At 41.5% G+C, this 14,086-nt stretch overlaps 1 protein-coding gene across 1 annotated transcript; it reads right to left on the reverse strand.

Moving 5' to 3' along the window:
* Positions 1-903: 903 nt before the first annotated feature.
* On the reverse strand, positions 904-2,357 carry LOC147462313 (uncharacterized). The gene has a single exon (XM_086483474.1). It carries the CDS (start codon positions 2,245-2,247, stop codon positions 1,444-1,446), a length of 804 nt encoding a protein of 267 aa, XP_086339600.1. The 5' UTR covers positions 2,248-2,357; the 3' UTR covers positions 904-1,443.
* Between the last annotated feature and the right edge of the window lie 11,729 nt (positions 2,358-14,086).

Raw genomic sequence — 14,086 nt, forward strand, 5'->3', positions numbered from 1 at the left:
AACCATAACAAATAGATTTTCGGTCCTCTAAAAGCTTTGCAGGCAATGTCACTTAGCAAAGCAAGACAATTTAGAAAGCAGCTTTTCGATTCCGAAAGGCCGATCGTCCACATAGCCTCACTATTTTTTTCAAAACATTACAAAGAAAAAGCCACTTTACAAACTGTCCATATAATTCTCTTGATGCAATCCAACTAGAAAGAATAAACAAGCCTGCAAAAAGACAGCTCACCAGATTTACAAGCAAACAAAGAGGCACAACAAAGACAACCAACATAAACTGCAAAGGAGCAGACAAATCTGCAAATCCAGCATAAGGCCAAAGAAAAAGCACAATGGTGGACATTTAGCCAGGAAAACTACGAAGAGATGAGGCAAATCCATGAGAGGCTATAAGTTCTAAAACCATGTCTCAAAGTCAAATAAGAGCAGAACAAAAACTGGATTAGGCTCAGTATTCATCAACTGCTGCGCCACTCGGGATCTCGTGCCAAATGTTTCGCTTGTCTCCTCTGTAGCTTTTGCATATCTAGTGCCACATTGGCTTTGTCAGTATTGCCCAATAAACTAAAATGGTTTAGAGCTTGCCTCTTCGACAGAATCTCTCCTTTCACTTCTGTGCCTAAAAGGCCACCTTGGTCTTGCCAGCATTGCCCAAACACAACCACTATGATTTCGCGGGCATACAAAGCATCATGCTGCCCAAATCACACAATCACAGTACACTTGATAGTCCTTCGTCTAGAACTAGAACGCTTGCTCCTGAAGAGCTATACATAATCAGTTAACAGGCAGTAGTCCCCATTCAAACAAAGAAACAACACTTGGGCTATCAAGTGTACTCCCCATCTCAACCTTTTTCCACCGTAAGCACTGAATGATTTGACATGACCCAAAACCAGCTTCAAAGAAATGTCTATGTTTCTCTCTTCCAACAACTTTACAGGGGTAAATAAATAGAAAATACTTCTGTGGGGCAGATGCCAGACATACCAAAAGCTCATTACACAACTTCAACTATGTACTCAGTTGCCCCTTTTGATAGAGATACAACATGCCGAGTAGTTGACACTGGAGCATTCATGAAGCAACCCGCTATGCACAGGCTGTGCAAATAGAACAACTATTAACATCCTTGTATACCCACAAATTCCAATGGAATGGGGTAGTGTAATTTATTGTTGAGTGATCATGTTGATCAGACTTTTGTCGACCGATGACCTATCTGCGCCTAGACCACCACTTGATTCTTGATAAGACCAGAAATCCACACCATGCTTTTCATCTCTCCGTGTGCCATGGGCCGACCACAGGTGGCTTAGCAAGGAGTGCAGAAAAACCCTCTAAGAATGAAGCATGGAGAGATATCTTACCAGCTTGGCATACGGCTGATGCGTCATGCAAACACTATCCAAGGTCGCTACTATGTCAATGATGCCGAGTTCATCTACCATAGCTTCTTTCCAGACTTTCTACGTAGGGATCTACTTGCTGCAGCTTCAAATTCTTGTAAAAGTCACCAATGAAAGCATCTGCTCTCTCGTCAACATCTTTGTCCTCAACACCGGTGTTGAGAGTTCGGATTGCAGTAAGGGGCTTCTTCAGTTCAAATCCAGATGGTTTCGGAACAGTGTGGGCCGGTCGGAGAACCTTGAGGAGAGGCTGAGAGCTCACAGACTTGGGAGAGTTGGTGCTTCCAAGGAGGCTGGGACTGGGGCTAAATTTCTGAGATAAGCTTCCGCTGATAGAAGGGTAAAAGGAGCGGCCCTTTCTCTCCGCCAAGGGTGCAGATGCAGAACGATGTAAGACTGGTTTCCTGCGAGCAATGGTGACACCACCATCTCCAAAGAAAGAGCTGAACACCTCAGGGTAAAAACCATCATCCTCCTCTTCATCCTTCTCTCGCTCTTCTTCTTCTTCAGCTTCTGGTCCTCCTTCTGCTTCCGCTGCTTCAGCATGATGTTTCCGCCTGCTTATCTGGGTCAGATCTTCAAGCTCTTCCCCATCGCGCCACTGCTGTCTGTGCTTGAGAAAGCCAGAAGTGAATGCAAGGGACAAAACCACGCCATTCATGAGAAGAAAGAGAATGGGCGGGGTAAGCCAGGCCCTGAAACCTGCGAAAGCATCCAGGATAGAGACAATGTACTTAGACAGGAGGTCTGGGTTCGAATACCAGAGGGTTAAGGACGCCATCACAGTGCTGCAAAGTGCCGAGACGGGCAAGGCGTAGCTCTTGAGTTGTGCCATGGCCGAGCACCAGCAGCAGCAACAGACGCCGAAAGATGCTGCAGCCTTGTGTACTGCCTTTAAGGTCAAGCTTAGAATACACGCCGGCACTCGCGAAACATTTTCAGCTCTTGTCTAGCCTAGTATAGTCAGGTGTAGGATAATGCATCTTTTGGATTCATGATGTAACTTATTACCCACCATGCCATATATGTTTTCTCAATCATAGAATCATAGTTTTTTTTTGGGAAAATTACCAAAATACCCCTCTAATTTGAGGAAATTCCCAAAATATCCCTCAAATTTCAAGAATTCCCAAAATACCTTTGTATCTATTTTGGTTGGAATGTTCAAGATTTTCTAATCTTCATTCGTTTTTGACAATTGAGATCCGTTTTTGAGTGCTCAGCATGTAATTTGTCACCAGTTATCATCGCAAAAAAGGCAATTATGTCTAAAAATAATGAAGCAATTCATCTCCAAAGCCTACGTAACCAACTCAAATTGTAGTTTTAGCATCTTGTACGATAGACAATCATTCTTCTTGTGAAGACCTACAGAAAAAAGTTATTTTCAAGAAATTTAGTCTCACAACCAGGGGTATTTTGAGAATTTTGGAAAATTTGAAGGGCATTTTGGGAATTTATGACAAAATATCGGGGGCATTTTGGGAATTTTTGAAATTTGAGGGGTATTTTGGGAATTTCCTCAAATTAGAGGGGTATTTTAGTAATTTCCCCTTTTTTTTTCTGGCCTGATGCTTTCCCTTTTTGCTAATAGTACGGCCGGCCGCCAAAGGCGGCCTTTCTCTCTCCCCCTCTCTCCCTCTTTATCGCGTGCAAAGGGGCTTTTTTAGTTTTGGACTTTAGCCTTCAGATCGCAAATTGCGACACGTGTAAAGGGCTCCTCCTTCCGCCATATTATGTTAGTAGACGAAAATGAAAAACGAAATGTTATTTTATAAAAAAAACGCCCAAAGAATAAAAACTTTTTCCTTCATTGTTCATGAGTAGTGAGAAATAATCCCCGTTTGATCGGATGGGTCTCATCATATGTTGTGTGTTGTGGTTTCATTGGGTGGTGAGATTGCATTCAAGAGCAAGTTAACTCGTACCAAGCCTCCCCTCTTTCGACAACCATGGATCATCTACCTTTGTTGTGTATCTTTTTTTTTTTGTGCAGAACTCACAAGAGTGGATTGTATTAAGCCAACCCTCCCATGCCAGGGCTATGCTGCTCTTGCTTGGTCCTCCCCTTGTGAAGCTACGCCCATAGCTACAACATCGGAGGGCACCATCCTAAACAATCCCATCCACATCGAGTTTACCGTTGAGGAGGTGAGCTCTCTAAATTTTGCGCAAGGCGAAATTTTCTCTCATGTAGACCAAGCAATGCTTTTTTAGTTTATCGCTTGTGTTGTGTCTTGATGCAGCTCTCATAACACATGATGTTTGAACTGTAAGATGTCCGCACGCAGGGTTGAGGCCAAAACACATTGAGCTTTTGTTGCAAGGTCTATGCGCTACAGATCTGGGCTGTTGCGCTCCAGACATGTGCGTTGCATAGAGTTTGCACGCAGATATGAACTATCATTGCCCTACCTTGACCTTGATCACATCGGAGTGCTCCTAGGGAAGGGGAAAACGTAACAAACACCACACAAGTCCCACAAGGAGTCTCATGAAAGGCCAAAGTTAACTTTTGCACTACAGTCATGTCGGACAACTTGAAAGTCAGCCAAATTTCTTGTTGAAGGTCCTATTCGGGCATATCCAAGCATTAATGGTGTCGCGAGATCATATTAATGATTTCGCGTTGGAACATGGTTGTAAAGTCATTCTTTTGGTTTTTTTATGTTTTTGTTGCAGGACTAATGGCTTGCTTGTACACATGTTGCAAGTCTGTCTCTCTGTCAAATGTGGAGATGTCTACTGGTTCATGGTTGAAAATGCCATGGTACGCTATGTTTTCTTGCTAATTATTGGTGGATATTTTGCAAATTTGGTAGTTAAATGTCTCTCGTTTGTGTCTCATAGGTTATGTGGATTGATTAAGTGGTGCAGAATAGAAACTCTTTTGTATTGAGGATCCTTTGGGACAAAGAATATTTAATTTTTTGTTGATTTGTCTATTTTGAGAGTTTAAGGAGTCGCTCCCTTCATGGCTTGTATAGAGCAAAAATGGATAGATTTTTAAAGTAGGCTTTGCAATGATGGTGTATCATAAATAATTATCATAACATATTGTGTGTTGTTTGGAGATGTCGACTATGGATACCCCATCTAGCCAATTTCTTGCTAAAGTCTTCATTTGTAATCCTATTCCGATTCTAGAGATTATAAATGTAGATGGAGCTCACTAGAATGTGATGTAACTGGAACTACCTCTGGATGTGAGATTGTCTACTAGATCAAGCTACCAACCATCTTCATGTACAAGCATTCTCAAGCACTTGACCTGCATCATTCTCCAACCTCCAATTCTAATCTATGGGCATCTCAATTGGCTTACAATCAGCCATACCATACTCTTTTAGCATGTCCAAAGCATATTGTCTTTGTGACAGCCATACATCCTCTTTTGTGTGAACAATTTCAATGCCCAAGAAGTACCGCAAGTCTTTCATCTCAAAAGCCTACATAAGTAGAGTTTGTACACCCTCTAATTCTACCACATAATCACCTCCAACAATCAAGTCATCCACATAGATATATGTCACCACAATTTCGGCTTCATTTTTTTGCACATACAATGAATGATCTACATCAGACATCTCAAAACCCAAAGAAACAAGGAATGCCAGAATCCACTCATACCAAGCTTTAGGTGCTGGCTTTAGCACATAAAGTGCTTTCTTTAACCAACATACAAGGTCATGGCGCCTCATATGTTCACATAAGAATGTGGCTACATCATATACACAACTTCCTCCAAAGTCTCCATTCAAGAAAGCATTCTTTACATGCATTTGTTTCAACACCCATCCTAAAGTCGTAGCCACTGCTATAAACACACAAATGGTATCCATCTTGGCTACAAGGCTAAATGTCTCCTCATAATCAATCCCATACGTTTGTGCATAACCTTTGGCCACAAGCCTTGCCTTGTACCTACTCACATGTGATCAGAATTATGCTTCATCTTATACACCCTTCATGTCCAATTGCATTCTTTCCCTTTGACAATGGCACCAACTCTCATGTTCCATTTGGTTCAAGGGCATCCATCTCCTCACCCATAGCTTGCTGCCATTTCTCATCTTTGAGATCATCCTCAAAATAAGTGGGTTCGATTTCCTGTGTAATCTTTTCCATATATGCACAATGACGAGCAACAAAACTATCATAAGTCAACCTTTGCACATGATTTCTTATCTCTCAAGATCACTTCCAAGTATCTTATTCCCTACTTGCATCCTTCGTGCACTCGGAGTCTTCATAGAGGGTATGTGAGACTCCTCATCTAAACTCTGCTCAGAGCCACTGTACACTCAAATTTGGTAGCTTAAGGGCATCATGAACTTTTTCCTTCCCTTTTCTTGATAAATTTGATGAGCTAGCAAGACTCGTTCTATCTGATACCATCAGACGAGGTTGCGTCCTCCCGGGCATAATCGCTAGCATCGCCAGCACATGCCTGCTCACTTTCTCATATTTGGGTGAGCTTTAGTGAGCATCAACAGGTCGATAAATTCTTCGGCCAAGCTCGTTGAGTTTGTTCTGCTCAGAATTTCCATACGAGCTCATTTCGGCCTTCATTTCCACTACAGATAGTATTGCGTATGCAATTTTGTCCTTTTGTGCATAATTTCTGCTAGTGCAATTTTCTGCAAAAGAGGTCCTTACAATCTTCTTTCAGTTGTGCTATATAGCGTGTGTTAGTCCACTTTGTTTCTCCTCTTTTCAAGCAGTTTTCACATTAGACACTTGCCATGGCTGCAACAACACAAATGTGTTCAAGATGTTTGATGCTAAGGATAAATTGGATGGGGAAAACTACCCAATGTGGGCTTAGATGATGCAACATGTTCTTGTGTCAAAAGGAATTTGGAATTTTGTGCAGGGCATTGATGTACGCCTTGATTTTGTGGATACATGCAATGTTGAGGATGTTGCAGATTTTGGTTGTGGGAATGCTGCTGCTACAGCTGTTTTGCCTACGGTTGAGCAATCTTGTTGAGATTTTAGAGATGCGTAGACTCATGCATTAATTGCATTATTTGTGAAGCGCACTATTACTCCTCACATTCACCCAACTAAATTAGTTAAACAGGCTTGGGATATTTTGGTTGGTCTTTATGCAACTCGCAATGAGGCTAAAATTTCATTGCTGCGTAAAGAGCTGGAGTCGAAGATTATGCATGATGAAGAAGATGGCATGGACACTTTCCTTGATGGTGTCAAGGATATTAATGAGCATCTCATTTGTGCAAGCGAAGTCATTTCTGACAGTTCACTTGTACAAAATGTTCTTGATGCATTGCCAGATTTTGATAAGACTTTTGCCAATACTTGGAGACTTATGACCCAAGGAAATCCTAATGTTGTCAAGTTTGATGCATTATGCACATTGCTATTTCAAGAGTCACTTTTGAGAAAAAACAGGGCTAAACAGCGTGCAATTGAATAGGCTTTTATTGTTGCTCAAAGAACAGATGATAACAGCAATGTAGCCACTTCTCATGGTTCTTCAGCGAGTGGCAAATCCCTTGTTCCTAATGCTTTTGCTGATAGCACCTTGTTTGGGAATTTTGGTGAAAAGGGCAAGAAGAAGATGCATTGCCATTATTGAAAAGCTAATGTTCACTTGATCAAGCAGTGTCCAAAGGCAAAAGACGCCAAGAAGAAAGAGGATGGTTCCACTACAGGTGCAACTATTTTAGAATCTTCTGTGAAAGGAGATTGTGATGTTGATGTAGATGCAGAGAGGACATTTAGTGCATAATGCACTTATGATCTTTCTATCCATGATGCACGTATGTCAGTTTGCTGCAGATTCACATGTGTGTTGACAGTGATGATACAAAGCACATAACATCACATCATGACTTGTTTACCTCTCTCGAGTCTATCCCTCATGGGAATGCAATCACTTGTGCCAACAATGCCTCTTATCCGGTCCAGGGAGTCAAAAAGATTGTGATGATTATTGTGAATGGCAGTTCTTTCACACTTGTTGATGCACTTTATGTACTTGGGATCCTTTTGTCTGTATCTGCACTTTTAGACTTGGTCTTCTTGTGAAATTTGTGGATGGCAGATGTACAATTCATGATCTCAATTTTGGTGATGAAATTGTTGCATCTGGCATTTTGTGTCATGGGTTATATAAGCTCACTCTATATGACAAGTGTGGGCAAAATTTTGCAAATGCAGTTGTGGATTCAAAGGCTCTTTTAGATGCAAAACTTTGGCATGCATGTTTTGGGCATCTGAATTTTACCAGTTTGTTGCGTTTGCAAAAATATGATATGGTTGCTTCTTTACTACCTCTTGAAGCACCTTCAAAGCATATTTGTGAAGTCTATATTTCGGGTAAAATAAAATGCTCAAAGTTTCCAAAGGATGGTTCAGTAAGGGCTACATGCAGATTGCAACTTGTGCATAGTGATGTTTGTGGGCCTGTGCAAACTCCATCCTTAGGTAATACCTGTACTTTGTGACTTTCATTGATGATTACTCTAGACATGCATGGGTATATCTACATAAATCTAAGTCCAAAGTATTATTGTGCTTCAAGAAATTTTTGGCTATGTCTGCAAATGTCTTTAAATGTACTATCGACACCCTCCGTTCAGATCGAGGGGGGGAGTATATGTCTCATGAGTGTAATGCATTTTTGGCTAGTCGTGGGATAAAACACCAATGCACAGTGCCATATACACCTCAGAAAAATGGTGTTGCTGAAAGGAAGAATAGGTCGCTTACAGAGATTGCACAATGTATGGTCAAGAGTCAAGATTTGCCACATTCGTTTTGGCTTGAGGCCATCATGTGTGTTGCTTATGTACTTAGCAAGTGTCCTATGAAAGATTTGTTGTCTATGACTCCTTATGAAGCATGGCATCATAAGAAGCCATCTATTGATCACATGCGTGTTTTTGGTTGTTTAGCTTATGCTTTGGTTCCACAAACGTAGTGCTAAAAATTGGATGGTAAGGCTGTTAAATGCATTTTTGTTGGTTATAGTACTGAAAGCAAGGATTATAGGTTCTACCATTTGCAAAAAAAAACGTATCTTGGTTTCACAAGATGTGTTTGTGGAAGATTCCATTTAGCTTTTGTTGTCATGTACTAGAGAGAGTAATGTAAGCTCATGAGACACTTATGATAGTTTGTTGCCTCTTTTTACTGGTGGAAACTTGAATGTAAATTCCAATGAGGCAAATGTACAGCCTATGGGGTTTTTTGAAAATGCTACAGAAGCAACCTACGGTGGTCACTTCCAGTTGTGAGGCTGAGTACATGGTAGTCTTCACATCTACGACTGAGTGTGTATGGCTCAGATGCCTTATGGCTGATTTGGGTGCTGGATAGGACACTGCCAACATCATCTACACTGACAGTCAGAGACCATTGGTAGTGGCGAGGAACCCAATTTTACATGCTCGCACAAAGCACATTGACGTACATTACCACTATGTCAGAGAGAGACTCTCAGCAGGAGAGATCAACTTGGCTTATGTGCTGACACAAGACAACCTTGTAGATCTTTTCACAAAGGCATTGCCTCGTGAGAAGTCCAAAGCTTTCCGCAAAGCTTTGGGCTTACTCCCCTTTGAGGATTGATCATGTCCTTTGGGCATGGAACTTTGCTTTACACTAGGTGCCAGCCCTCATCCATCGCATCACTCCCAAGGGGGATTTGTTACCATACATATGTGGTAGTGTTGTGTGTGAACACACTTAGGACTGCCGAAGTATTTTTTCCCTCCCTAAGAGGTTTTTTCCCCCTGTGCATTGTATATATGCCCATCATTCTAGGACTAACTTATCTTTCATTTGTGCACTAAGAAATATACTCTCCACTGTGTGCCTTGAACTTCTTCATCTTCTCCAAGCTATGTGTGTCTCCCTGCAACCCTATTTTCAACACTATCACGCAATCTTCCACTCCATGTCTTCTCACCATAACCTCCACTAGGTGACCCTTGCGAACCACTCAAAACTTGTGACTGCGCACCTATAATTTTTGCTACCAGATTTTCTCTTACATCAGTCCCTAAGTCATCTTTCACAACAACATACCAACTCACCATATTCATAAAAAAACGACATCTTTGTTCACCATAACTTTACTTGTGATAGGATTGTAACATTTATACCCTTTCTGTAATGAACACACATTTTTCTGCTTTCAAATCAAGCTTGCTTCTTAGCTCATTTGGCACATGCACATAAGCAATATATCCAAGCACTTTAAAATTTTATACTTGTGGGTTTTCACCACAATACTTCTCTTCTGATGTCATGTTCAAAATATAAGTGCATATAGCAACAACCTCAACCCAATAACAATGAGGCATGTTCTTCTCATTCATCAATGCTTTAGCAACTTTTGCTTTGTGCATGTTCTTCAGTTCATCAACACCTGCATGAAAACTAGCTCTAAATGCTTTTTCAAAAAACCATTGAACTCTTTGTAGAAGTATTATTTCCCTCCATCTAACCTCAGGCACTTTACATGTTTCCTAGTCTGTTTTTCAACCAAAGCTTTGAAATTTTGAACGTGCATAAACACCTCACTTTTTTGCTTCATGAAATAGACCCATACCTTCCTTGTATGGTCATCAATGAAGCTCACATACTACTTGTATCCACCCATAGATGCAGTCTTTACCGGATCCCATATTTCTGTATGTACTGAATCCAATGCATTTTTGCTTACATGCTTTTCATGAGGAAGTGATGCTTTTGCCTGCTTTCCAAATTGAAAAGCCTCACAAATTTTCTACATCCCAACAGCTTTAAAGGTTGGCAAACCTAAAACTATCTCTTCAGTTTGCATCGTCTTCAGTCTTTGCAAGTTTACATGACCAATGCGTTTGTGCCAGATCTCAATATCTACAACAACCACCTTGTGCAAACATGGCAGCATTCATATCGGGCGCGTTTGCATTCAAAGTAAACATTTTTCCTGAAGGTGCCGCGGAAAGCGTGTGCGAGTGCAAGTGTGAGAGCAGAGAGAGAGGGAGACCTGCTTTTGGTGGAGCGCACAACAACGTTATCCAGTTGTAGCTCCTTATTTTGTTGTGTTAAAGAATAATTGTACAATGGTTAAGTTAGTAGATGGGTTAGTAGTAAGTGGGATGGCGGGCTAGTTGGCCTGAATCCCAACAAAGGCCAACGCAGCCCAAGTGACCTGGTATGTACAACCGTGAAGCACTAAAGTGGCTTCTGGTGACCTGCTTTTGGTGGAGCGCACAACAACGTTATCCAGTTGTAGCTCCTTATTTTTTTGTGTTAAAGAATAATTGTACAATGGTTAAGTTAGTAGATGGGTTAGTAGTAAGTGGGATGGCGGGCTAGTTGGCCTGAATCCCAACAAACTCCCACTTGAAGGCCAACGCAACCCAAGTGACCTGGTATGTACAACCGTAAAGTGGCTTCAACCTATACCCATCAACTCACTGCAATGTGTAAACCGCTCCAAAGCTAAGCCTTTCGTCAAAGCATCTGCTGGGTTGTCGTCAGTGTGTACCTTGACCAAATCAATGAGCTTTTTGGCCAAGAAATCTCTCACGAGATGATACCTGACTTCAATGTGTTTTGGTTTGGAGTGAAACACGGGATTCCTTGTACAATGCAAGAGCACTCTGACTATCACAATATATCACTGGAGTCTCATCAATGCCAAGATTTTTGACCAAGCGAGATAACCATACAGCCTCTTTACTTGCATCTGACAATGCAACGTACTCTGCTTCCATAGTGGAAGACGACGTGCAATCTTGAAGACATGACCTCCAAGATACTGCTACTCCAGCAAATATGAAGACATAGCCAGATGTCGATCTCCTGTTGTCCACACAACCCGCATAGTCTACATCTGCATAACCCATGATGGATGCATCACTGTCCCCAAAGAGTAAACACCTGTTGACCATACCTTTGAGGTACCTAAGAATGTGCTTCATTGCTTCCCAATGCTTGCTGCCAAGATTTTCCATATATCGGCTCACCACTCCCACTGCAAAAGCAATGTCTGGTCTTGTGGCCACCATAGCATACATGAGACTACCCACTGCCGAAGAATATGGTACCTTAGCCATTTCAGCTTGCTCAACATCAGATTTGGGTGCATCTTCCTTGCTGAGTTTCAAGAATGCCTGCATTGGGGTACTCGATGCTTTCCCCCCCTACATATTGAAATGCTGCAAAACTTTCTCAATGTATGTTTCCTGAGATAATTCAAGAATATGACGTTTGCGATCTCTTTTGATTCGCGTGCCAAGAAAGTGTGTAGTATCCCCCAAATCTTTCATTGCAAAATTATTGCTAAGTGTTTTCTTCAAGTTGGCAATTTCCGCAATGGATTTCCCAGCTAATAGCATGTCATCAACATACAAAACTAGAATGATCATCGAGCCATCATCTAGATTTCTTGTGTACAAGCAGTGATCCTCTTCGCTCCTTTTATATCCTTGAGACCTCATACATACATCAAATTTATGATACCACTACCTTGAACCTTGCTTAAGCCATAAAGTGCCTTTTTGAGCTTACATACTAGCTCCCCATGAGATACGTTCTCCTGAACAAACCCTTTAGGCTGCTGCATGTAAACATCCTCATCTAGATCCCCGTGAAGAAATGATGTCTTCACATCCATTTGGACAAGGTCCATGTCCTCAATCGCTACAAGACCAAGTACAGTTCTAAGAATTGTCATTTTGACCACAGGCGAGAAGGTTTCATCAAAATCAACTCCCTTTTTCTATATGAACCCTTTGGCTGCAAGTCTAGCCTTGTACTTTGGATTTGGATCACCTGAGGTAAATTTCTTCACCCATTTGCAAGGTAAATCTTTCGCATCATTTGGCAGTTCTACCAAGTCCCAAGTGTCATTAGCCAGAATCGAGTTATACTCAAATTCCATAGCCTGCTCCCACTTCACCACATCATTCATCATCATGGATTCTTGGTAGCAGCTTGGCTCACCGCAATCGGTCAACATCATGTAATTGAGACCTGGCTCAAAACGCACAGGTGGATGAGAGACTCTAGTACCGTCTCACTCCTTGACCATTGCTATCCGCTCCCTCTGGATCACTGCTAGTGGAAGGTACATCACTAGCCCGCTGAGTTATTTCACTATCTCCGAGGCAACATCCTCAAAAGTGACTCTCCGAATCTCTATTTCCTTGATAGGTTGTTTATGCATCTTTGACTTATTGAAGATCACATCTGAACTACGAATGACTCGATGAGATTCCGGGTGCCAAAGACGATATTCCATCTGTCCATCTGCACCTTATCCAATGAAAATACATTTGTGTGATTTTGGCTCTAACTTCTATCGAAGTTGTTTAGGCACGTGAGCATAAGCTTCACAACCAAAAACACGTAGATGGTCATAGTGGGGCTTATGTTTAGACCATAACTCTTCTGGAATCTCATAATTCAATGGCGTACTACGCGAACGATTTATAATGTGCACTGCGATCAAGACGGCTTCTGCCCAAAAGCCTTTTGTGAGATTTTTACTAGAAAGCATGGTTGTGACTCTTTCCTGAATCGTACGATTCATATGCTCAGCAACTCCATTCTAAGCTGGTGTGTATGGTACAGTAAACTGACTTTTAATCCCCCTTTTAGCACAGAAATTGTCAAAATCCTTAAAGACATACTCTCCACCGTTGTCAGTCTGCAACCTCTTGAGTTTCTTGCCAGATTGATTCTCAACAAGTGCTAAAAAAAATTGGAACACAGGAAGGACTTGATCCTTATGTTTCAAAGGATACGCCCACACCTTTCGAGTAGAGTCATCTAGGAATGTCACAAAATAGCTGCTCCCCCTAGAGATTTGGTTGACATAGGTCCACAAACATCACTATGTACTAAATCTAGAGGTTCAGCTCACTTTTGACCCAATGGTAAGTGCACGGACCTAGTCTGTTTGCCATAGATACAGTGCTCACAAATAAGAAAGTCAACATAAGACAAGACAAGTAAGTAGCCAAAACGAGTCAGAGTTCTCATTCCTTTTTCGCTAATATGACCTAGCCGGCAATGCCACAACTCAGTAGACGGTAGCTCGACTATAGATATGTAATCATGACCAACATCTGAAACATGCATGGAATACAAGGTACCATGCTTCTGACCTCTGAGTACAACAAGATTACCTTTGGGTACTATCCATGAACCATTGCCAAATGTGGTGTTGTAGCCCAAATCATCAAGCTGACCAACAGAAATCAAGCTTTTAGTCAACTTGGGCACATGTCTGACATTACATAAAGCAAAGTGCATGCCATTCCTTAGATGCAATTTGACGTTTTTAACACCCTCAATGTCTAGTTCATAAGCATCACCAAGTCTCACTTTGCCACAAGAATGAGAATAAGTAGAGAACCACTCTCTATGTGGTGTCACATGGAAACTCGCACCAAAATCTACTATCCAATTTTGTGCATACTACGCATCTTCTATAACAAGAGTCTCGATAGGTAGATTTGTTGTGAAGACCAATACGTCAGAGGTAAGTGGCATAACAACCGCTGGAAGAGTCTCTACAATAGGAGCATTTGAAGACTCTAGCACATTGATCTTCTCTAACTTTTCTTTGCCCTTGTTTGAATCATCAGAGTTAGAAGTGTCACCGAATTTTTTATCCTTCTTGCTTTGCTGCCATTTTC

The sequence above is a fragment of the Adiantum capillus-veneris genome, chromosome 2 (genome assembly GCF_014529385.1).
Source record: "Adiantum capillus-veneris isolate H3 chromosome 2, ASM1452938v2, whole genome shotgun sequence".
NCBI lineage: Eukaryota > Viridiplantae > Streptophyta > Polypodiopsida > Polypodiales > Pteridaceae > Adiantum > Adiantum capillus-veneris.